This window comes from Mya arenaria, chromosome 8 (assembly GCF_026914265.1).
Source record: "Mya arenaria isolate MELC-2E11 chromosome 8, ASM2691426v1".
Lineage (NCBI taxonomy): Eukaryota > Metazoa > Mollusca > Bivalvia > Myida > Myidae > Mya > Mya arenaria.
The window spans coordinates 68,990,099-69,016,993 of record NC_069129.1 but is presented as its reverse complement, the minus strand read 5'-3'; the positions used below and the strand labels follow the sequence as shown (position 1 = coordinate 69,016,993).

The following is a 26,895-nucleotide window of genomic DNA, read 5'->3' as shown; positions in this document are numbered from 1 at the left end:
ATTACCTGATTTGTTTAAAATTAGACTTTTACTCTACTGAATCTTTCTGCAGATCATCCGGAACTATACCATAAATGTCCTATTAAACTCAAAAAGGCATGTCTATTAAGGCATGCACATTTAATGGGACATTGACAGTATGCAGAACAGAGTCATGAGCTCTAAATAGTCTAGACATCAGATCATACAATTGCAAGAGAAAAAGAAAATTGTCAAAAATTAACATAAAATTGACATCATTGAGTACAACACATTGAATCTTACTTTCTGCTGTAACACATCGCTAACACCTGCTGTAACACATCGCTAACACCTGCTGTAACACATCGCTAACACATGCTGTAACACATCGCTAACACATGCTGTAACACATCGCTAACACCTGCTGTAACACATCGCTAACACCTGCTGTAACACATCGCTAACACATGCTCTAACACATGCTGTAACACATCGCTAACACCTGCTGTAACACATCGCTAACACCTGCTGTAACACATCGCTAACACCTGCTGTAACACATCGCTAACACCTGCTGTAACACATCGCTAACACCTGCTGTAACACATCGCTAACACCTGCTGTAACACATCGCTAACACCTGCTGTAACACATCGCTAACACCTGCTGTAACACATCGCTAACACCTGCTGTAACACATCGCTAACACATGCTGTAACACATCGCTAACACCTGCTGTAACACATCGCTAACACCTGCTGTAACACATCGCTAACACCTGCTGTAACACATCGCTAACACCTGCTGTAACACATCGCTAACACCTGCTGTAACACATCGCTAACACATGCTGTAACACATCGCTAACACATGCTGTAACACATCGCTAACACCTGCTGTAACACATCGCTAACACCTGCTGTAACACATCGCTAACACATGCTGTAACACATCGCTAACACCTGCTGTAACACATCGCTAACACCTGCTGTAACACATCGCTAACACCTGCTGTAACACATCGCTAACACCTGCTGTAACACATCGCTAACACCTGCTGTAACACATCGCTAACACCTGCTGTAACACATCGCTAACACCTGCTGTAACACATCGCTAACACCTGCTGTAACACATCGCTAACACCTGCTGTAACACATCGCTAACACATGCTGTAACACATCGCTAACACATGCTGTAACACATCGCTAACACCTGCTGTAACACATCGCTAACACCTGCTGTAACACATCGCTAACACATGCTGTAACACATCGCTAACACCTGCTGTAACACATCGCTAACACATGCTGTAACACATCGCTAACACCTGCTGTAACACATCGCTAACACCTGCTGTAACACATCGCTAACACCTGCTGTAACACATCGCTAACACCTGCTGTAACACATCGCTAACACCTGCTGTAACACATCGCTAACACCTGCTGTAACACATTGCTAACACCTGCTGTAACACATCGCTAACACCTGCTGTAACACATCGCTAACACCTGCTGTAACACATCGCTAACACCTGCTGTAACACATCGCTAACACCTGCTGTAACACATCGCTAACACCTGCTGTAACACATCGCTAACACATGCTGTAACACATCGCTAACACATGCTGTAACACATCGCTAACACCTGCTGTAACACATCGCTAACACATGCTGTAACACATCGCTAACACCTGCTGTAACACATCGCTAACACATGCTGTAACACATCGCTAACACCTGCTGTAACACATCGCTAACACATGCTGTAACACATCGCTAACACCTGCTATAACACATCGCTAACACCTGCTGTAACACATCGCTAACACCTGCTGTAACACATCGCTAACACCTGCTGTAACACATCGCTAACACATGCTGTAACACATCGCTAACACCTGCTGTAACACATCGCTAACACCTGCTGTAACACATCGCTAACACATGCTGTAACACATCGCTAACACCTGCTGTAACACATCGCTAACACCTGCTGTAACACATCGCTAACACATGCTGTAACACATCGCTAACACCTGCTGTAACACATCGCTAACACATGCTGTAACACATCGCTAACACATGCTGTAACACATCGCTAACACATGCTGTAACACATCGCTAACACCTGCTGTAACACATCGCTAACACCTGCTGTAACACATCGCTAACACCTGCTGTAACACATCGCTAACACCTGCTGTAACACATCGCTAACACCTGCTGTAACACATCGCTAACACCTGCTGTAACACATCGCTAACACCTGCTGTAACACATCGCTAACACCTGCTGTAACACATCGCTAACACCTGCTGTAACACATCGCTAACACCTGCTGTAACACATCGCTAACACCTGCTGTAACACATCGCTAACACCTGCTGTAACACATCGCTAACACATGCTGTAACACATCGCTAACACCTGCTGTAACACATCGCTAACACATGCTGTAACACATCGCTAACACCTGCTGTAACACATCGCTAACACATGCTGTAACACATCGCTAACACCTGCTGTAACACATCGCTAACACCTGCTGTAACACATCGCTAACACATGCTGTAACACATCGCTAACACCTGCTGTAACACATCGCTAACACATGCTGTAACACATCGCTAACACCTGCTGTAACACATCGCTAACACATGCTGTAACACATCGCTAACACCTGCTGTAACACATCGCTAACACCTGCTGTAACACATCGCTAACACCTGCTGTAACACATCGCTAACACCTGCTGTAACACATCGCTAACACCTGCTGTAACACATCGCTAACACCTGCTGTAACACATCGCTAACACCTGCTGTAACACATCGCTAACACCTGCTGTAACACATCGCTAACACATGCTGTAACACATCGCTAACACATGCTGTAACACATCGCTAACACCTGCTGTAACACATCGCTAACACCTGCTGTAACACATCGCTAACACCTGCTGTAACACATCGCTAACACCTGCTGTAACACATCGCTAACGCCTGCTGTAACACATCGCTAACGCCTGCTGTAACACATCGCTAACGCCTGCTGTAACACATCGCTAACGCCTGCTGTAACACATCGCTAACACCTGCTGTAACACATCGCTAACACATGCTGTAACACATCGCTAACACCTGCTGTAACACATCGCTAACACCTGCTGTAACACATCGCTAACACATGCTGTAACACATCGCTAACACCTGCTGTAACACATCGCTAACACCTGCTGTAACACATCGCTAACACCTGCTGTAACACATCGCTAACACCTGCTGTAACACATCGCTAACACCTGCTGTAACACATCGCTAACACATGCTGTAACACATCGCTAACACCTGCTGTAACACATCGCTAACACCTGCTGTAACACATCGCTAACACCTGCGGTAACACATCGCTAACACCTGCTGTAACACATCGCTAACACCTGCGGTAACACATCGCTAACACCTGCTGTAACACATCGCTAACACATGCTGTAACACATCGCTAACACATGCTGTAACACATCGCTAACACATGCTGTAACACATCGCTAACACATGCTGTAACACATCGCTAACACATGTATCTTTTGCAGTTTTTGCACATTTTTGCAATTCAAAATTTACTATGTTTTTTCTACCACATAAATCCAAGTAAATTTAAAAGTAGCTTGGGTATATTTATCTGTGACTTATAAACAGGTATGAATTAAACTGGGAAACTGTTATGCGCTATTTTAAATTAAGAAACACAGATGAGACAGTAACATGATTATTGCGATTATTATTTTAACCATGTTAAATCGTAACTTTATTTCAAATCATACTACAATGTGTGTAATATGGTAATTGCAGTTTTTGATGATGATTTTTTCTTTTATCTAATCAAAATAATTCATTTAACTCTGATGTGCAACATGCAGGAAATCAGCCCACTATTAAGTAAGCATCTTTGGCCTCTCAATAGTTCGCATTGACAATTCTTGGCTTGTTTTGAGGAAATACTGTATTTGCCAATTTTTGTACCATCTGGTGTCAAGTCCCTTTAAAGGAGAAGAAAATTAAGACTGAGACTGTTTTCCATAACTTGTTCCACTCCTTTCCCTCCTCAAAACAGATTTATTATGGTTAGTTAAGTCACGCACTTTAGGTCTTTGAGAGAAACATATAATTATTTCTCATTTTTATTGAGAATAATCAGCAATAGTTTCCAAGCAACGCGTTGGACGTGACACTTGATTATAAATGTAATTCATGGGTGGTTTCAAGAGGCATAAGCTTATGTACATACCTGCAAAGTTGCCTGATGAAAATGCTATATATAAGGCGTGCTATTCTCAAATATGTTTGTGATTTTATCGAGCCGTTGTTGATAAGGTCTTATCTTGATGCCAGGTTACCCCATATAATTTTTTTTTGTATAATTTGAAACGGTATTGCGGATTACGTCTATCATGTAAAAGAAATGATAAAAGATACCCTGGAGTCAAGCTGGTTATACATTTGTACTTTATTTCAACAGAAATTGGGCATGAAATGGCAATTTTGCAATCTTGAAAGGCACCAAAAACTTGTTTTTAATGTTATCATTGGTGCATTTTTTACCTTCTCTTGCTCAAGACAAACCACTTAAAATGATATCAAATAATATGCTGATAATATCAGGCATGTTTTTTTGACTGAAAAGTATCTATACAAAAATTGGACTCAAAGATCACCATTTTTAATTTTTAGCTGGTGCAGAATATAAGTACCTATCATGTTTTTTTGGCACATATTGAAAAATCCTATTTTAGGGCAAGTGCATCAGCTGGTTACTAGGGTTGCCAGTTACCAGCCCCGCAGTTGCCGAGGGATGTATTTTATCCGGACATGGAAAAACATGATAGATATTTTTACTTGCATACCTAAAATTACCACTTTGTAGAAAAAGTTGCGCAGAAAATGCATATTTGTTCATTTCACTAAAAAGCGTGTGAGATGTTATGAAACTGCTGTCAAATTGTTTCTCTAAAAGAGCTGTTTCTGAAGATTTATTTTCAGTTTTAATTAAAAGGATTGCATACTGTTCGCGCTTTATTGAAATGTACATGTCTAAATGCAGTCTTTACTTTTAAAATTCTTAATACCTGGGATTTTACAGGGGGCTTTGCTTTGTTTACTCTGTTTGAAATATACTGTGGTAAACTCACAATCTTAGACATTTTGTTAATATATGATATATGATTGCCCTATTCACAAAAAGGTAAAACACACACACGCACGCACGCACGCACGCACGCACGCACACACACACGCACACACAGTGGGAAACCTGAAATAATCCTAATGACTGCATTGGTAATGAAATTGCATGCTATTAAAGAGATCTATGTTTCATTCATGTCCGATATATTGGACACAATCCCCTGCATAAAGTCTTGTTTACCCAGCACATCCATTAAAGGCCAATGTGCGTCTGTGAAGTCATGTCTAGGGTCATCCACATATTATGTTACTCCAGTCATGTCACAGCATCCACATTATTTATTCTACCAATACTCTCCAGGAAATTTGGCTCCATTCTTCCCTCCCCAGAGAATAAACTAGGATTGTAGCCGCTTTCTAGGAAAAGTCATGTGGTTACTTTAGCTCTCGGCCACTGCTTGGAAGTGGAAGTACTCTCTATGTAACACAAGTTAGGAAGTCTTCGATGTTTAATAATTCATAATAAATCAGTACTGAGACATGTTGTTTAAATAAAGCTGATGAAGAATTTAAATGTGACATTTAATGATATTTCCCAAAAGTCTGTGAAAACAAGTTTACTTTGGATAAGTTGATATTCAGCATTTTAGTTGAAAAGGGCTAAAATGTCATGAAGTGTATAGACATTGGTTAAACCAGACTTTTGACGGATTTAAAAGTTGAGGAAAACTTTAACTGCATTGTATTTGAGAGAGGGAGCTGGCAAAATAACACTGACAATATTCTTGCAAACTTGAATATACTGGTAGTGCAAACAAATTATAAGGAATAAGGAAAAGCTATATGAGTAATAATATGATGCAGTTTTCATATTTTTTTTGATACAATACAAACTATAAGGAGAATTTACAGAAGTGTACTTACAGAACAATGCGATATCTTACAGTTATGAATAACACTGTGGTTGTCAACGAGGAGCCGGTGAGGAATGGGGTGAAGAATATTGAGCTACGGGACATATCCAAGCTCGGTTACACGCCCGTCTACGACAGGGACGACGACATGGACAAGTACACGGACAAGTACACCCTGGGGATGCAGAAGGAGAACATGGGGCTGGTGTCGTCTCCCAGTGAGAGCTTCACAGGGAGCTCAGAGTCTGTGTACAGTCGGGAACATGTCGCCATGAAGAAAGGCGTCGGCCTTCTGTCAGGGGTGGCACTAATTGTTGGAACAATGATTGGTGAGTGCATTTAGGATACAATATTATTTTATAGCTGTAAATAAATGGCTACTAGCCTAAAGGGACTCCTTCATGGTTTGTAAAATGCACTCTTTTTTATTACGAAATAAATTGTGGCAAATCATTTGGAGATACTGCCAGCTAGAACTCTTCAGCAATTTTTTATATTTGCTCAAATATTGTATTTGAAGACCAAAATTTTCAATTGCACTTATTTAATTAACAGCATTGAGCGATTTCGTTATTGGGTGATTGGTTGATTGACAATATCACGTGATGTTATCAATGTATTCTTAAAATGTCAAAATATCCATCTACTGGTGTCTTAGTCCTTATGGCTTTGGTTATTTCGGTATCATAGAGTAAAATAATGATAGTGTTTTCAGATGCGTAAATGGGAAAACTAATTTTTGGTCCCAAAACAAGTCCCTTTAACTGGAATTTAAAGATTTCTAATTATTGTCCACTGTTATTGAATGTAAATTGTTTGAAAGCTACGATCATTTGTTAACAATTTTAATTCGAAAATGTACTGCTAAATTCCTTGATTTGACATTTTGATTAATAAAACTCTGTCAATACTGTCAAGGAATTTGTTTTATAATTTATTTTAATTTGCTGTCACAGTTTTTGTTCACTCATTATTTTGGCATAATTGAGTCTGCTGACATATGAAAGATCATGAGGGGCTTAATGTAAAAGTGTTAAATTCATTTAGTGTTTTTCAAGTTAAATTTACTCAAGTAACCTAAGCATGGGACAGAATGGATCAGCTTTCAGCCAATTTTCTTAATGACATCTTTTAATCCTGTTTCAGGCTTAATTGGGATAGTTTAATGGAGATTATGAAAGGGCCAGATCTTGAATTATAGCTCTGAAAGGCAGTGAATCTGCCGCCCTCAGAAATATTTTTAATACAGACCTTAATAAAGACTTCTTCTTCAGACTTCCAGACACAAGAACCAATTGAATAAAGTAGTCCTTAAAGATAAGATTATTCAATATTATTTCGGCCAACTTCAAGACATCTCTCTAAATCTCCCCATGCCAATTATCTTGTGAGATACAGATCCATTATGTGGATATTTCGGGGAAATGCAGGATAGCTGCCTTGTCAGTATTGATATGTCGGCTAAAATATAATTCACTGAAGCTGACGTCAATCTACTTCTTTTTGTACTGAGGTTTTGTGGAAGCTGCTCAGAATTATAGCTATTACAGTGCTGTGTAAGCTTATTTTGAGAATGGTTGTAATTAACCGTGTTTCTGCAACACATACTCACCAATCAATCCAGTTTTAAATGCCAAAAGTTAATTCTTTTGAAGGGGAAAGTACACATCTGTTTTAGTGAATACTGTGCTTAGAATGGCAAAAAAGACACAAGCCCAACAATAATAGTCTAGCAAAATGTCGGGCAGGTTTGTTTAAAATTTGCATTTTGCTACAATTTGGGCTTGATAAATCAAAGTCTCATCTTAATGACTGAGGGCTGTGTAAGTAAATATATAGACTAAGTTACTTTCATTAACTGTTAATATATTAATGACTATTTATTAACAGAATTTGTCAATTAGCTTTGTAATCAGGGTGATTAAGCAGATTTGCTTCTATGTTTAAAATAGCAATGATGATTGAACAATGTCATTATCTGGAATAAAATGAATTAATTTTTCAATTGGAAATAAACATTGACCAATTTTTGTTTGTCTTTTGTCACAATATTTATAGAGGATAGCATTCATTTTTCATGTTGCCTGAGTAGGATGGCAGGTATATAGGCTAAGAAAGCATGTTGTCCAGTTGAGGTGTCCTCTCTCTAACTTAAGCATTTTTCATAAAATCTTTACCACACTTGGTTGCAATGTTACTATGCATGATATTTTGACTGAAGTCAGCTAGATTGCATTAACCCAGAACTATTGCCCTTGAATTGTCAAAAAATGAAGAAAAATCAAATTGTCGCTCTCTTAAAACATTTCAAAATCAATCTTTACCAAACATATCTGCAATGTTTAAGGGTATTAAGTTGTGACTAAATTTGATCAACAGTGAAATCCTTTTGTTAACTCTTGAGGTATGGCCTTTCAAAAATTAACCAATTTTACTGCATCCACCCTCTAACTTGAGCATTTTTATTCCAATCTTTACCAAACCTAATAACCAAAGGTTGACCACATTTGTAATCCAATCTTGACAACATGTGAGTAACAATGTTAAAAGGCATGATATCTCCGACAATAATGATCATCAGTTAGATCACACTATTCATTTAAGAGTTATGGCCCTTGAATTGTAAAATATTGTCAAAATTCTTGTGGACTGCTCTCTTATACTCAAATTATATTTCTTATCCAATCCGTAGAAAAACGGAATGACTTTGGTAATGGGGATTATACTTGATTTGTTTTGACCACCAAGTAGATCACATATTTATTCAAGAATTACCGACCATGAAATTGTCCAACCTTGAAGAAATAAACTCAGGACTATGATTTGAGTATATCCCTTGACCAACCAATGTTTGGTTCACATGAAAGACTGCGGAATTCTATTTCAGTGAACATTTCTGTCTGTCTTCCATTATGGGCAGTCGTAAAGCTAATGTTAGCACTCATGTTACTAATGTGTAGTAATGTTACTTTTGTGTGAGCAGCTTATATGTTTTGTTTAGCTTTGTGGGTATTTTTAGTTTGTGTTTGTTTTTCTCGATAAAAAAGTTGGGTGTATTGTCATTATAAGGCATTGCGTGAAAAAACTACCATGATGGCCATAATCCATATCTGTTATTAAGGTGTTACCTTCGAGTGAAGTACACTGTCATATCACATAAAACGTAGAAAGCTTGGCCTTGTGGAATTGTGTCCCTTGCTTGACTAAGAAAAGGAGATGGGAGTTCAAACAGTAAAACCTCATAATACTCAGTGTCTGGATATATAAATTCATATACTGAAATGAAGAGATGGTTATATTATGAAATAGGCAATCTTTGTGGTTTCAACCCTTGTCATGTTACATTGCCTATGATTGTTCTGTATTGCCAGGCATTCATTACAGACACAAAACATCCCAGCTGAAAATGAAAGGTTATGCTGATCTCCCGTCTCAGCCACCTTATAATTTCCCACTCTTACATTCTCAGTTAATTAATAAAGAAGGCACTAAGCCTATAGTTTGTTTCCCAGAGAAAATGTTTAAGATATTCTAAGTTCTTCTGTATGTTTAGCCTAGGTAGCCTGCTGTAGATGATACCTCTGTTCTGCTAGGAGTTCTGTAATCTATGTAAGAAGTTCTGACAAAAGATAAAGAATGCTTGAATTTGTATTGTTTTTGTTTGTGGCTGACAACAGTGAAAATGTTACAAACTCCCAAAGCACTGAAAGCACATATAGACAAGGGCAATACCAGCCTTCTTTTCAGGCATATTTATCTCCCCTGAAATAGTTATGGCCAGCAGTGGGGGCCAATCTCATCATTTGGACCTTGTGTGACTTTATTGTCTTCCTTTATTTCAGGTTCAGGCATATTTATCTCCCCTAAAGGAGTGTTGGCCAGCAGTGGTTCAGTGGGGGCCAGTCTCATCATATGGACCCTGTGTGGTTTTATTGCCCTCCTAGGTATATTGGTGCACCTTTATATGAGGTTAATTGTAATGTTCATTGTAGTTAAATGTATTAATGTATATTCAGTTGCCTGTTAAGTGGTGTTATGCTCTGAACATCAGTTTCCAAATTGTTTGTTATTATGGGCAAGAAGACCTGGTAAGAAGTTGTAATTGTATTCTTTATTGATTTTCTTTATTGATTGAAATTTTAAATGATCTATGCATCATGGAATTTTAAATAATTTATGTTTGATGCACACTTGTTTAAAATGTTAAAAGTTTATTTTAATGCTATGTTTTAACTGTTAACACAAGTCAGGTATATTGTATATAATGTGATTAATTTAACAACTGGATTGGAACTGTAAAAGCTACTGCATTCTCTTGTAGTTGCATGTAATCTTGAATCGTTTTGTCCTTTCTTTCTGACATATTTGTTTATTTGTCACTTAACATGTGCTCAAAATTTACAACTTAATAAGAACTTACAGTTTACTGCACAAGTGCGGTAATAGAACTGGTGAGAAGATATATACTATGGGTATTGGAAACTTGCATATCTTAATGCCTACAAATAACTGTTTTAATATGGACAACAATGTACAATTGAAAATTCTTGATTATTTCATGATATCATATAATCTATTTTTAAGGAACTTGTGTTTGTTATAATTGTATTGATAACAGTGGTCCTCTAACCAGACACACCCCGGCCTTTCATCCCCCACACCCCCATGGATGTTTCATCTCATATGAAAAGCAACTTCCCAGATACTCCATGTCTCATCTGTTTGTGCTTTATCATGGTGCAAGCTTTTCTGCTTGTGTTTGTTTTATTTATTTTAAATTTATTTGTATTGATTTGTATTTCCTTTTTTCTATTTTCTAAAATCCAGATTTGGACTGATGAATCAAATTAAATGTTAAAAAAAATGCTGTTTTGAAACTGTTCCCCAAAGTTGTAAAGTTTTGAGTTTCTAATGCATCAGTTTGAAATAAAAAAATACTTTGTATTATTGAAATTATAAATTGTGTTGGGGCCTGGTTCCCCGTTAACATGTTTGTTCTATTATACTCTTATTCAAACAGGGAGCCAGCTTTGGCCGCATCCCGATAGAGTGTGAGGATGTCACATCGCCATGGAAACCGGATTGAAAACTGATTGCATATGTTATCAACAAGGGCTGTTCCATAAATCAAAAATGGAGAGACCTACCTGGCATTTACAATTGTAAATCTATGTTTAAATGTTCGGGAAGACCATTCAGGGCAGAGCTAGAATGATTTGCAATTTTTGCAACATTTAATATATACATTGTTCTGACATTTAGATTTTAAGGGGGTTGTTTCAAAATTGTTATTACAAATAAATCTAGTCGGACCCTGAATGATAATATATTAGGGATATGTAAAAGGTTACACAAAGGTATAATGGAAAGTTAGAAGCTAATTACCCAATGAGCGTATGTATGTTTCACTCCTGTGAGACGGAGTTGCGAACTTGTGCGTGCCTAATTTAGGCTCACGGAATGTTCACATCTTCAGCCACACAATTTTTGTACATAACCTTTGAGACACTGCTGGTAAGATCTGGCATATTGCTCAACTAGTTAGCAATCGACCAATTTTAGGTCGTTGATAACTAACTAAATTCAAAATTGACTGCAGATTTGTTTCTTACCTTGAAATTGGGCTTAACAGGATAATTATTAAACAGTGATTCCTTGTGTATGTTACAGATAGTTTATAATGTTAAAATCTGTCAATTGTCTGCTGATTGACATCCTTATCAGTAAAGAAATGCAATGGTAGACATGTTTTTGCAGACAGTGCCTTGCCTTTGACTGGCTTCATTGGTTCTCCAGTGAATACAGCATCGGACGATACTCAGTGACCGAAATACGTGTAAAAGCAGCTTGATAATATTTTCCTTTTAATATTGATGTCTTTGTCTTTCCAAGGTCACTTATGTTGAACGAAGTGCTATTTGTTTTTACATTTCCAAAAGTCAAAACATTTGTAAACAAAATATTTGCCATTTTAAACGAGCTACAGCTGTATAAAAGCATTCCCCGGGTGATGAAATCAGTGTGACCAATATTTCAAGAGCAGCCCAGTACATTTCGGCAACAGTTTGTTTAACATTTAAGATATACCAGATCTTGTCAGTGGTTTACCTTTGTCATGATTTGTATCTATCTTTTGTCTTCAAAGTATTGTATTTCACTAAATGACTGTCAATATATGGAAAGCCAGTATCAGCTATCGCATGCATAAAACAAATCGAAACTCTAAACACATTTAAACGATCCTGTGATTTCTTGAGCTAAAGTAATATGTTAATTGCATGTAAAGACACTAGGCATTAAGAGTAACTTAAAAAAAAATTCAAATTGCCGATAGAAATTGGTGATGGCTTTTTATTTGCAAAGCTACATGTATCTGTAGATAAATTTTATAGCACTTTTTATATGTCTGTATATATCTTATATGCAAGCACACAATTTCGTAATGTCTTTAAAAATTTTTTTAATCATTTACTCATGTAGTGGCATTTTTGATCAAAATAAAACAAAACATGTAAGAAGTTAATTTACAAATTTGAAAACTAACATTCTTTCAAAACCATTTCTATACGCTGCTTTCTATTAGGCATGCTTAAAAAAATAGTCAGTAGCAACCATTTAGGTAAAGTACTCACAAGGGCAACGTATCTAAAGACGGCCCATACCACAATGCCCCAGACCGCCTGTATCCCCACCCTGACAATGTAGGGCCCCTGCTTGCCCCTCCTGGAATCTGTGGAGAGACATGCAGGGGCCTGACCCCTTTTACTTCTTGCAAACTCCAATATTTTTTTATGAAAGTCAGATATCGAGTTTAAGTTAAGATTGCTCACAAATGTGCCAATGTTTCCTCCTGATTAGTGGAGAGAGACATTTGGCTGCCAGATTTAGGAAGTTTAGGGTTTAGGGTTAGATGCCAGTTCGCCCTCCATATAGCATTGCTCATGGACAGCGCCAAGTATTTTGTTGAGTTCTAATTGATACATGATCTTGTGTTTACAGTTACAGGATACCATCGAGTCTTGGAGAGGCGACATGCTGTTTGAGAGCTATTAAAAATGGAGTGACAAAATGTGGCTATTGTACAAAAGCATTCTTCTTGATCTTTTCACTGGGAAGGAAAGATGAAGAAACGCTTTTCTCTTTTTGGCCTCGTGTGTTTAGTTTCGGCCCCAGACCAGGGTTCAATCGTTCTCAAATTATCAAAGGTTGCTCGTTGTCACTGGGAAGACATCGCGTAACATGTGATCATTTCACTCAAAATTCAAATCTATTTGTTGTGTTTATTCACTGGGAAGGATAAACAAAACAAACTGCCCACTTTTGGCATACTATTATTGATGTTTAGGCCCCTTTCGGCTCCGCGGCCTGGTCACTAAAACTTTGTTCTGTTTTTTCACTGGGAAGGAAAAACATTGAACAAAGCCAAATTTGTTTTTCTGAAATTCAGTTTTTTTTGCTACAAAGCCGGTGTCATCTGAGTCCTCCATTGTTTCACAAGCTAGTTAGTTGTTCAGTTGTTGTGACGAGCATATGACATCACATGTGTGGTGCAAGTTCAACACATTTACTCACGTTAATAAAGTTTTTGCCCCCTCAACCTTAATACAGAGACTTTACCTTTGCATTCACTTTCCCTCGGTTGAAGAGAAACATGCCATATGAAAAAACGCTTAGGTATTTTATGTCGTCCTTTACGTGTGATTAACAATTGCTAGTTTCTAACAATGTGGTTAATTTCATCATCATAAAACGTGAAAAGAAAAGCCATATAATCATTTTAAGGAATTTATTATTATTTGTTATTAATGAGGTAAAGGTGACATGAAGGTGATCAAAAACATTACATAAATCATTTGTCATGGTAGTGGACCGTATTTCACTCATGTATGCATAGTACATGTATCTCTAACTATAACTTTACACCTAAACCAACACTTATATCTCTACTCATTTTTATGCCTACTTAAATCAAAACACAGTTAAGCACAATTTTCATCATTGACAAATTATTCATTTCCAGATGAAAATTATCACGCCAGACTGTTACTGTTCTAGGTGCGCTGTCTTATGCTGAGCTTGGTACGATGATCACAAAATCAGGCGCAGAGTATGCATACCTGCAGGAGGCATTCAGCCCGCTCCATCGCACCCTGGGACCCATCCCCTCCTTCCTGTTTGCCTGGACGTCCGTTCTCATATTGAAGCCTGCCCTGTTTGGCGTGACTGCCATGAGCTTTGCAGTGTATGCTGTGGAGCCGTTCTACGGCAAGTGTGGCCATGATGACACCATAGTGAAGATCGTAGCCTGTCTCTGTCTATGTAAGCATGCCTGAAAAAATGGTGTCTCTGATTGAAAAGGAGTCTCTGATTATTCATCAATGTGGGATCTTTTTTTCGGAAGCTGGTTTATTTATCAAACTAGTACACACAATGTTTGTTGCAAGGTCTTTGTCAAATGTTATTGTGAGCCAAATGGAATCATGAGATCATAAATGTATGCCAGTGAAGTATAAAAAGTTGACATTTAAGTACATCAATAGCATGGTTAATGTGTACCCTTGAAGGAAACAAGTGCACACTTTAAAACATGACATTGATTTACCAGCATTTAGTATTGTTACTTAAAACCTTTTAAAATGAAATAGTTGAAGTGTTTGCCGGTAAGGTTTAATCTTTACATTTGGTAACCGGAAGATATCAATCTGTTCTTTATTATACTCGATACGTAGACATACATTTAATCTGATATATACATTGCAAAAAACATTCATTTGTCAGGTTTCCTTTAGCTCTGGTCACAGCCATTAATCATGTGTCCCAATGACATACATTTGTGGGATCTTATCATAGAAGGCCCAGATCTTTTCCTTTAAATTTAGATTAAATAGCTTATGTATTCAATATAAAACAAGTTGATTGACAACCATAGCTCTCCTACTGAGTTTGCTCAAGGAAATGCATTAACAAAAATAATTTATGTTCTTGGTTGCAGACAGTATAAAGTTTTTTTTCTAATCACGTTCAATGTTCTAGTTGTTTTTTGTAATATAACTTGATGAATTTTAAACATTTTGCATGAGTTTTCCTTTTTCTATTGAATTTAAATTGATTTCTGACAATGGGTCTCTTCTCTGTGAGTCGGCACACTATTATGGCTGCATGTTTTGGTCTTACAATGAGTATGAATGTACTGAAACTTGAAACCTTAGGCTTCAGTGGTTTGTCATGTGTTTCCCTTGTCACATATTTAGGCATGGGTTTGTAGGAAGGATTTTGTTTGTTTAATGACCGTAATGAAAAAAAAACGGGAACAAAATATGATTACAGAATAGGCTAAAGGGCAGTGTGTAATACGGTTTGGAAGTGACAGACAGACAGATATTGTAGTGAGTTAGGCCTAACAGACGGGGTTTAAATGACAAGCCTTAAATAAATGTCTCACACATAGAAAATTGATATTCGCAATATTAAGTGTGTTTAATATTGACTGAATTGATATTTAAATGGTTTATTGAACATTTGAATATGTTGAAAGACTTCTATTTATAAATCATTCAAACTAATGTATTGCTGTTTTAAATTTTTGTTAAGTTTATTCTAATTTTGCTTGTTTCTGACCAATAACTCATTAATTATAACTTTATCTCTTTTCAAAACTTTGTTGTAAAGTTATGCAGGTTTTTAGTTACCCGAAAGCTTGAAGCATCACGCAAATACTAAACACAACTATTTGGTAAATGCCATCTGGTTGTTTTAAGCTCAAATTTTACAAGAAAAGTGTCTTCTATGTGCTTCTATGGCAGTGATATAGCCTTTTTTGTATTTATTTCAAAGAGCTCCTATCCCTGAAATACATTTATATTAGAGATATGTCCTAGACACATTAAAAATAAATTAATTTGCCAAATTGCATGATTACTTGTTGTATTGCTTTCAGTTCTGATAACCTTCATCAATGCGTACAGCGTAGATTTGGCCACAAAAGTCCAGAACCTTTTCACCATCATGAAGCTGGTTGCCGTGGCAATCATCATCGCTGGTGGCGTCTACATGCTCTCGACCGGTATGTGATATATGAGATGAGATTGAACATTTGTAAAGAAAGATTAATTTCAAATCTAGATCTGAAACTATTTATGCATATTTGATACAGTAATTAATACCATCTTGAAGCCGCTAAATAGAGTAGAGCGGAAAACCTTGTACAATTAAGACCCCAAGTAAGGTCATGGGTTACAAAGAAAAAATTGGAATTCAAGAACTGTGAAGTGTATGCTTTATTGAATAACAAAGACTTGAGTATATGTAACATAAGATGGATATCTTTTTACCAATGTTAATGCTCACAATAATGTCATTGGAATGTTCAACATGTATTGCATTTAAATGTTGGATATTTTTTCAAGTTATCGGTATTTGCTTATTATTTCCTTATGTTTTCCTACTGAGTCCTTATAACATGCAGCTAAGTAACATCTGTTCTGTACATGTGTATGTAACACATGGCATGTCGTTCTCGTCCTACAGGTAGCACAGAGCACCTGAACACCGGTTTCGAGGACACAACTGACTCATTTGCCATGTTTGCCTTGGCCTTCTACGATGGGCTCTGGGCCTACGATGGATGGTAGGAGTCAGGTTTTTTATCAATGAAGCATTAGATTTATTGAGAAGTTAAAAGCTAATAGTAGAAGGTATCTAAAACTTTTAAATGTTTAGGCCATTTGGTTCATCTTGAAGCATTGTAAAGTCTAAAGCACTTCGAGGTATAAAAACTACCTGTTTTGCTAAAACATGTTCTTTTTTTAGTCATTTAAAAACTCTTGATTTGTATCACTACTGAATGATTCAGATTTAACATATCACCATGTTGTAAAGTTTCCACTAATTCTTATTTAGCATGTTTGCTGAATATTGATTTTGTCAACTTGACTTTATTGTCAAGATTTAAGCAATGTTTACCCCATTTAATATAAAAAGTGTATTACCATGAGTTACATATGAATATAATACATACATACATTCATATTGTAAGTGTCTTTGTTTTACAGGAATAACCTGAATTACATCACAGAAGAACTGAAAAATCCCAGCAGGTACTGTTATATGTGAAAGAATATCCATTTCTTAATTGAATGCATTTCCCTATAGAAGATGACCCTAACCACTACAATTATACTGCCTCGTAATTGTATACCTTGAAATACCTTGATCATCAGGCCATATAGAAAAAAACAAATACATCGGCCCATATTGCAAGGTAGTAATGATCGCTCGGAAATTTTGCATTCATTAATGGCCATGGTAGCCATTTCCGGGATATATCTAAGAATTGTTGTGCAGGCCAGGCCCTGCAGTGTCTATGGAGCTACGCCTGTGTTATTGAAATTCATCTGGCATTTTAAGGAAAGGCTACTGACATCATCTATGTAAGATTGAGTATAATGTTTGGGGACTCCCTCTGAGTACATAGGAATTAGGGTTGTGTAGACAAAAGGGAAAGATTAATGAATGGATATGGTAGGAGTTGGTCAGCTTTCCCTGGATTTCTCAAACAGGATTTATAGGTCTATTAACAAGGAGAGAAACTTTTTTCACATGCTACTAGCCCTGTCAAAAACTTCTTTATTTGTTATTGCAAAATGGAAAGGTTAAAATGATTTAGCATTCCATTTTGTTTGAAACTGTTGTCAATGACTGCAAAACAGAAATTAATGGCAATCCCTCCTGGTAAAATTTCATTTACCATTATCCTCTGTCCCAGAAAACGTTATGACCTATTAATTGCTGTCATATCACACTAGAAAACTCTTCTCATATGGATTAGTTTGTACCCAGCCTTTCAAATATTCAACCCCAACCTCTCCCACAATATTCCAGGAACCTGCCGTTAGCGATTATGATTGGGATTCCTCTGGTGACAGTCTGCTACATCCTGATGAATGTCTCCTACTTTACTGTCCTCTCCAAGTACGACCTTCTACTCTCCAATGCTGTGGCATCTGTAAGTTCTCAGCCTAAGTAAAAACATTCTGAGTGACACTAAACATAGAAGCAGTTTGTTTTATCACATGAATGGGTCTTCTCAGTTGATATCTGGCAACAACATTTACATGTTGAACTCACCAGTTTGTAGATGGTTCTCAACTTTGTGTCAGTATGCTACCATTTCGAAGATATCATTTACAGTGAACATATGTTACAGATAATTAATACCTTTAAAGGGTAGCTGTATTTGTTATCTTGCCCAAATAACAAGCAGTATGTGTTTTATATTTCAGTCATGGGGAGATGTGGTATTGGGTGGAGCCACCTTAATCATCCCCTTAGCGGTTGTGTTGTCGGCATTTGGGGGATGCAATGGTACCTGCTTCACTGGCGGCCGGTAAGTAATCTGGTTCTCTCCTGCTGATTTTAGCAGATACAGGAGGCCTGCTTCTAGGACACTATATCAATTTTTTTCCTCAATTAACTGCCTTTTTTAAAGCTGACCTTACCATTATAATGAAAGGCTGTTGACCTGACCTTGTGGAATTTCGCACTTTAGCTTCCTGCTTTATGAAATAGTTTAGAGATACTGTATGTCTGAAACATCCAAAACAACACCTGAAAGAGAGATAATGTTAGAGCCCTGCATAAATTGTTGGTACCATAAACAAATCACTGTGATTTTGACTCTGTATGTCTGTCTGTCCACCTGTCTGTCAGCCTGCCAATCCACATCTTCCACACTCCAATATTAATACATTTGGTCACATAAGTGAAAATAACTCACCATAACTCATTAACACATTGTTACAAAATTGCCTCCCTTGACATGAAAAACAAAATAATGTGACATTTGTTTGCATGTTATGAATTTGTTCAACTTTTGTACAATAATGCTTCAACAAGTCGGCTTCTACCAGGGAATTGTATTACAATTTATGCTCTTTCACTAAAAATGGGCATTTGTGGAGCATCCAGCACATCCAGCTATACTCTAGTAAGAGCTATAATGCTGTGGTCCATGGTTCCAATATTGCTTCCCTTGACAAAGTGTTTTAAAGCAATATCACCAAATTGCAACTGTTGATAAGAACTAATTCTTAGATAATATTCACAATATAGTTTGTCTATTGCATATGATATCTTTATACATACTTATTCAATACAAATTAAAGTATTTCATAGAAATGTTCATGATCTCTGAGCAACATACTGCATTGGCCATATCTAGATAGTTACACTTCTGTATTTTATACCATGCCTTGTTTCCTCTGTCAAACAGGCTATCATTGGGGGCCCTTATCACATTTTGTGATGACTGTAGTTTGGTATAGACCATGTTAGCCAATCACCTTTTAGAAATATAAGTATATTTCATACCAGGAAGCTTCTCAAACCTGTTCGCAACCTGAATTATCCAGCTTTTCTTGTTTTTGAGCGAAACCAATACCCAACGATGAATTAAAGCTGACACTTCTATCTGTTTAGCTGATAAGCAAAGCAGCTGGAACTTCCAAATCTCACCTATCATCCACCATACTCTGGTTTACGTTTATTTGGATGCTAGAAATAACAAAGTAGTTTTCTGACTTGGAAAGTTTATCAGCATCATATTCAATAAACACAGTACTAAGTTTCTCTGTTTACAGATTATTATCATTATGTAATTTATCTTAAATTGTAAAGTATAATAACAAATGCTCCTAAAGCTGTACTAAATGCTTTTTTGGCAATTCTTCAAATTAATTGTATGTTCATCAAGCTTCATCGTTTTGTTCAAAGAAACCAATTACAATGGTTTGCCTGAAGGAATAATAGCAGATAATGTTGTTAGATTAACTGCTTGTATCAAACAAATGAAGACATATTACATCGGATGTTAAAGTGGCACTGCATGATAAAACAAGTCTACGGGCTTTTTAAACTGCAAGAAAACTCATAACCATCTTGTATTAATGTGATCATTATTGGAATATGGTTCATCTAACAAGCGTCTGTCTGGATTTTTTTGCTAATCCAGGCGTTTGCTTAACAAGTTATTGCTTTGTAATAATAGCATATTTTCTTTATTGTTAATAGTTCATGTTTGATCTGTTTGTACGGTGTCCCAAGTTTGGCAGCATTCCATAAGTGTTAATTAGTGATGAGATCACTCTATAGAGTTTGAGGAGGTGCAAGTACTTCGACAAAGGCCTGAATGTAAAAAAACCCACGTCTACTGGGACTATTCCTAGACATGCCTGAATGTGAAACCATCTGCTAGGTGCACTTCTTCTAAGGCCTGAAGGTTAAACCATCTGCTAGGTGCACTTCTTCTTAGGCCTGAAGGTTAAACTTGTCTGCTGTGAGCACTTCTTCTAAGGCCTGAAGGTTAAACTTGTCTGCTGGGAGCACTTCTTCTAAGGCCTGAAGGTTAAACTTGTCTGCTGGGAGCACTTCTTTTAAGGCCTGAAGGTTAAAATTGTCTGCAGGGTGCATTTCTACACCGGCCTGAATGTTAAACCATCTGCAGGGTTCACTTCTCCACAGGCCTGAATGTTAAAACTGGCTGCTGGGAGCACTTCTACACCGGCCTGAATGTTAAGCTGGTCTGCCCGGGATACAATGACGCAACATGTGGCAGATACAGGAATGTACCTGTGTCTGGAACAGATCCAAGAAATGAACATGAACACCAGCCTCAGACTTACTTACTCCTTGACATTCTACAAAATCCTTTGCTTCCATTATTTTAGAGTCACTGCCAGAATGATTAAGCCAGATAAGTGTTAAAAGCTGTCATTAGCTTTTACTTTCAGACAATCTATCTTACAGAGTATTGAAAAACTGTTTTTATTGAAAAGGTGCCTAGCTATACTGTTTACAACATTTATTTTCAAGGTGTTTCCTAAGAAATTCTAAAGATAATATTGCCCAATGATGTCGTAAAAATATACTCAAAACTGTGTCCTGTGAATCATATGTTACGGACAGTAGAGCTTTTACCTTTTTTTACCTGCTAGATTCTATATCTTATACCTGTACTGATGCCCTTTATTTCATAAATTGTTCGCATGTATTTTCAGTGTGATGTATGTGGCAGCACGAGAGGGCCACCTGCCGGAGGTGTTTTCCTACATCCATGTCACACAGCTTACTCCACTCCCCTCACTCATCGTCTCTGTGAGTACAACAGTCTTACTTGCAGCTCGAATCTAACATGTCATTTATTTTAAGAAAAGCGAACAAGTTCATATTTTCCTAGTACCCATAATGATATATGTAAGATCTCTAATACTTAAAAGTTTCAGAAAAATTATTAAAACGAAATATGATAATATTTTTTTTTGGTTATTGCATTGCTATACATTTGTCTTACACATGAGTAAATAGTTTTTCTCTTGCAGGTTATTCTAGCGTGTGTGTTGGTGTTGGCAGGGGAGATATTCGCCCTCATTGACTTCTTTAGTTTCACGGCCTGGTTCTTCTATGGTCTCACCATGGCTTCCCTCATAGTGCTTCGTGTCACACAGAAAGACAGGCCCCGACCTTACAAGGTAACAGGTTTATTATTTTGATGTTAAGTGCAAGACAGATTAACTCCATCTACATGGAGTAGCTACCAACTTGTGCTGAGCCTGCTATTTGTGTTTCATGTAGAAAATTTGACCCAAAGCTAATTATTTTGTTTGGCAAAATCTCTAGTTAATTACAATATTATTTAATAGGATTAATTTATTTCGATGTGTACAGTAATATTAAAATATATTGCCTTATCAAGCCTCTGGCTTTAGGCCAAAACTCCCATGTTATCAGACTGCATGGTGGGATAAAAGAAGAAACTATATATCCAGGTATCTGACATGGATCATTAACATACCTGAACAGAAATTTATTGGCTGATATTTAGCTTGTTATTTAAACTTTTTCCATAACATTCATTTCATTTGTTAAAAAAAAACACACACAAAAACATGTCTTAACATCGAATATTCTGGTTCCCCTATATAGGTGCCCATCATTGTGCCAGTGATCGTGTTGCTGGTGTCAGTGTACCTGGTCGTGGCGCCCATCATCCAGGATCCCAGGATAGAGTTCCTCTACGCCTTCCTCTTCTCTGTTAGCGGTCTCATCTTCTATGTTCCCTTTGTCCTATATGGGAAGAAAATCAAGTATATGCGTAAGTTTGGTTGGACATTTTTTTCAAATGTATATAATTTTTTTAACATGATGTGAATGGGAGCCTAGGTCCACCTGGTCACCTGAGCTTAGGTCCACCTGGTCACCTGTCAGAGGATGTTACTCAGAGGAGGATACAGTTATACATCCAGTGCTATTATCTTTTTACTATCTTTCTATTGGATTGGTCATTCACATCAAGTGTAGTGATTATTCTTAGCTTGTCTGCTTAAGAAAGAAAGAAAATGGGGTATCATCATTTCAATTTGATAGCAGCTTTGTAGTGCAAAAGTATTTGCCAAGCATTACTATGGGAAATATTCATGTTCCCTTTCTGTTATTGAAAACATTCCACTACACACAAGTGTTGTTTTTAAAATTCTATTATTGTTTATTTCCTTTCAGAGAACATCACATACTTGTTCCAAGTGGTGTTGATGGTAGCACCAAGCAAGTATGTACCCACAGAATGAGACTCGGCCAGGAAATAGTGCTGTGAAAAGTCATAGATGTGTATGATGCAGATATTAATTGTTGCAAAATGCATTTTCTAGTAAAACACAGTTGTGACAATGACATTGATCTTGTAAGAATCGGGCAGCTGCCAGCCATGACTGAAAAACTCAACTTATTTGTTGATATCAGCGGTAATAACCTTAGCCAGTTGTTCAAATGCAATGACAATCTTGAAAGTACCAGGACAGAATCTCAGGGTAATGTCCGACATGTACAGGAAGAATGTTCTGATATACACATACAAGTTTGGTAAATTGCAAGGTATGTTGACAAGAGTCCTTGTGATGGTGTTCACGATGTTGCTCAATAGCTTGAGCTGTTCCAGACACACCTAGAGAAATGAGAGTGGGGCTAAGATTCAAAACAGTCCAGCAATGTTGCAGATTTTCTATTCATCATGTTGAAGCCATTCACTCACCTGGCATCAGTCCTTGTGATGGTGTTCACGATGTTGCTTAATAGGTTGAGCTGTTCCAGACACACCTAGAGAAATGAGAGTGGGGCTAAGATTCAAAACAGTCCAGCAATGTTGCAGATTTTCTATTCATCATGTTGAAGCCATTCACTCACCTGGCATCACTCTGGGCTTTCACTATATAAGGCCACCATGAATGAATAAAGCCGTCTGCTTGTGATGGTTCCCCTGATGGGTTTGTTCAGGTTTTGATTCATTTGCCCCCTGTAAAGTTGTATAAAAACAGTAAGAAAATCAGGCAACAATATTTCAGTGTTAACTTAGCTCAGGGGTTCTAAAGTTTTACGTTTCTAGATTATTTTACAGTTGTTAAAGGTTTTTTTGCTTGAACTTTTGCATCAAAAGTAGTAGGAAGTACCTTGAAATGAATAAAATAGATTTTTAAAAATTCTAAAGGGTTGTAAGACCCTTTACCTTGTTTCAGGCCCAAATCCCTCATACTTGCAGGTCCCCGCTGTTGTTTTTTCCACTATTGACAATATTCAGCTGTTAGAACCCCTATGATCTATTTATAGCTCTGTAAATAGCTTTTATTTATTTATTGACTTTGAATCTGTGCAGAGATGTTTTGCCTCTCATGACCATTGCTATATCCCATCAGTATCAATAATACCAGAGGCATAGCTGTAATATTACAAGCCAAAAAGTAACAAAATGGGTTTCATTGCTTCATAGACTCATTGTGATTTCATCAACTGATCACAGCTCATCTCATTTCTTGTCTGTGATGTTCGAGTTAGGTGGCATAGGTTTTCGCGTTATTGTCTGTATATCTGTGTATCTATGCATCATGATGTGTCATTAACAATGCAATTGTAATATATGTTTCATCTTAATTTTATCTTTTTCCATTTTTCAGTTTTACATATCAATTTTTTATGTCTATTTTGTTCTGTTTTAAAATAATCATTAATTATTCTATGTTGTTGTACAGTTTTTCCTTCTTTTCATTTTACTTTTTACTTTTACTACATGTACTGCCAAAAACAGAAGGTAGATGTAGATGTTATTTAAGCAAGGTTTGACAATACCACTCGTTTCGTTCAATTCATTCATCTTTTACCATTTATCAAAACAGTTCACATTGTTGTGTGTTTGTAACATCAATGTGTGATTCTCATTCCTCCCTTGCATATAGTTCAACAATCAGTATTACACCAGTGATTCATTCCCATATGTCTTGTTCATGTACAAGTATGCGATTTTTAATTCGTCATATTTTCAAAGAAAGAAGCAGGGTAATGTTGTGGCATAGGGGTCTTTAAAAACATTAACCTTTGCCCCAATCAAAAAAGGGCTCAATATATTCTCACATGTTTCCAAAGACAATATTCTCATATATAGAAAATGCCATAAATCTGGCCTTAATTAATTGTTGAGTTATGCCTTTTGCTTGGCTGACCAACAAAAAAACAACAAGAGTTAGCATTCATTCCATGGTCCTCTTCTTTAAAATATTAAGCACCTACTTGAGGCTGTCCCTCTTCCTCTCGGTCTGATACAAATTGTTTTGGAGTTTAATGTAAATCAAGCTATTTGTATGCATTACTTGGCTGACAAGAATGCTAAACAAGATGGTTATCAAAGATCAATTTCAAGTTTGATTACTGAACAACTCAATTTAAAATGGTAAATACATTTTGCAAGAATGTTTTGTTTGAAGGTTTGATGCCAAAATCATGTTTGAATGATACAAACATTCTGTTACCAGACTGAAAATGCCAAACTAAATAAATAATCTTTCGTATTGATTACGATGTTGCACGCCAAACAAGACTTATTTTTCTTCTGAGCTTGTCCTCCACGCAAATTCCTGTTAAATCAGATGTTCAAATAAAATGAAAAAATCCATATTGTTTTTCTACCAAAATGACAAATGGTTAGTGTAGTGCCAAGTTTGTTGCTTCTTTTAAGGATTTCTGTTTTTGTTTCTTAAAATCTGTTTCATCAAATGTATATTAAAACTTTGATATAGCATGACGAAAGTTATTTATGACATTCACTTATTGATTCTACTTCCTTGCATATGATAATGTTGAAGAACAATGACAGATATATAATAAGATGTATAATTAGAATTTATTTTGAAAACATGTATGCCAAAGATTGTGTAGTACATGGTTGTCTGTGATAAGTTAGATTTTTTTCTATACCGGTGTTCTCCTGTCATAGTAACCAATAATACTTTTTTCTTTTTAGATATGATGTTAATGTACAGATGTAAGAGTCGCTGGTTACTTGCTTCCTTTGTTGAATATTGATTCTCCTACATGAGTGATCTATTTTGTACGGTAGGTTTATATCAGATTGTGAAAATACAATATTGGCAAAATGTCATGAAGACATAATACGCACTCTGTTTTCACAATCTCAAGATATTCATTAGCTTTAAAATTGTTATCCCATTTAATCCCTTTTTAATTACTAACGAGAACACAAAATGAGCATTAATTTAGTGTTGTAGATACTGTATAATAGTATTTAACGGATAAATTGTGAGGTTGAGTCAAGTTTGGTGGTATATCTTGCTCCCATGTGTGAGAAATTTATGTACATAGAAGTTCATCTTGCATTTAAACTAAACATGTACCATGTTCCCACTGCCTAATGCTTATTTATTTGCCAGCACTTGCAAACTGCCACATAGCCTTAATAATTCAAGTATTACAAGAATGCGTTTATTGTTTATTGTTATTACTTGCCCAAGTTTGAGAATGTCGCAATGTTTATGACATAAACCATCAGGCATTATTTGTTTGCTTTACGTATATGCTGTTGTTAAATCATGACTTCATCTAGTCTGACATTCCAAAAAGCGCATCAAATGTTTGTTTTTCTTTTGTCTCAGTGTATATAATTATATGTACATAGTAATTAAGCTTTAATTTTAAGGGAATTAAGAATGATGCACAATTAAGGCACTCTCTGAATACTGTCGATTTCTAGTTGACCATCAAGTGTTAGTGCCTTATGGTGCTGTTCATTCTTCTACTGCTTCATGCAGCTCTCATATGGTGTTAATGGATACAGGAATATTTCATGTCAGGTGCTATGAATTAAATGTGACCAAAACTGTGCTTTACATGCAAATGTTGCTTGGTTGATTTAACGGATGAATCTATGTTCACAGTTGTGTGCTTTTATCCTGTTATGTTACATTATTATAAAGCATGTTATAGATTATAATAAATTGATCATTACATTAAAAAATGTCCTGTCTTTATCTACATCTTTATGAACTTGTCACGTTAAATTAAAAACTTGGTCATTAGGTTGTCTTAGGTTATAAGATAGCCGTTGTCACAACCGGGGTACTACTGCTATTAAGGGGATACCAAATACCATCTTACTTCAAAGAGTACTATGAAAAGTTGTGTCGCACATAACACTTGTGCTGTCAGCTCTAAGGTCAAGGTCGCACTTGGAGGTCAGTGCAGCCCTTCAAAGCAATACTTTGTGTTAAGCCAAAATCTTTATTTCACAACTTGAACATTGTCAAGTGTCATCTTAAGCCTCAGTGCACTAACATTTGTTCTGTTAGATATGAGGTTTAACGTCACAGACAGGTAGAGTCATCATCCCTCAAGTAGCACCCATGCTCCAGGTATGTTAAGACTCGCTCAATTTCGAATCGGGGTCGGAGTGCCATACTGTGTCCAGCAAATAACCTTGTCTGTTAAAAGACTGGAATCA

General features: G+C 36.6%; 1 protein-coding gene across 5 annotated transcripts in view; it reads left to right on the top strand.

The window, feature by feature from the left end:
• The window catches only part of LOC128244927 (b(0,+)-type amino acid transporter 1-like), a 35,131-nt gene extending 8,719 nt beyond the window's left edge, over positions 1–26,412 (top strand). For all 5 annotated transcript variants that reach the window (XM_052963079.1, XM_052963078.1, XM_052963080.1 and 2 more), the window contains exons 3-14: positions 6,098–6,394; positions 9,908–10,009; positions 14,121–14,384; positions 16,003–16,128; positions 16,593–16,692; positions 17,117–17,161; positions 17,946–18,069; positions 18,347–18,450; positions 21,119–21,215; positions 21,440–21,589; positions 22,044–22,212; positions 22,617–26,412. In XM_052963079.1, coding sequence (XP_052819039.1) covers positions 6,098–6,394; positions 9,908–10,009; positions 14,121–14,384; positions 16,003–16,128; positions 16,593–16,692; positions 17,117–17,161; positions 17,946–18,069; positions 18,347–18,450; positions 21,119–21,215; positions 21,440–21,589; positions 22,044–22,212; positions 22,617–22,684 — 1,646 coding nt within the window. In that variant the 3' untranslated portion in view covers positions 22,685–26,412. The remainder of the gene's footprint in view (positions 1–6,097; positions 6,395–9,907; positions 10,010–14,120; positions 14,385–16,002; positions 16,129–16,592; positions 16,693–17,116; positions 17,162–17,945; positions 18,070–18,346; positions 18,451–21,118; positions 21,216–21,439; positions 21,590–22,043; positions 22,213–22,616) is intronic.
• Positions 26,413–26,895: the final 483 nt, after the last annotated feature.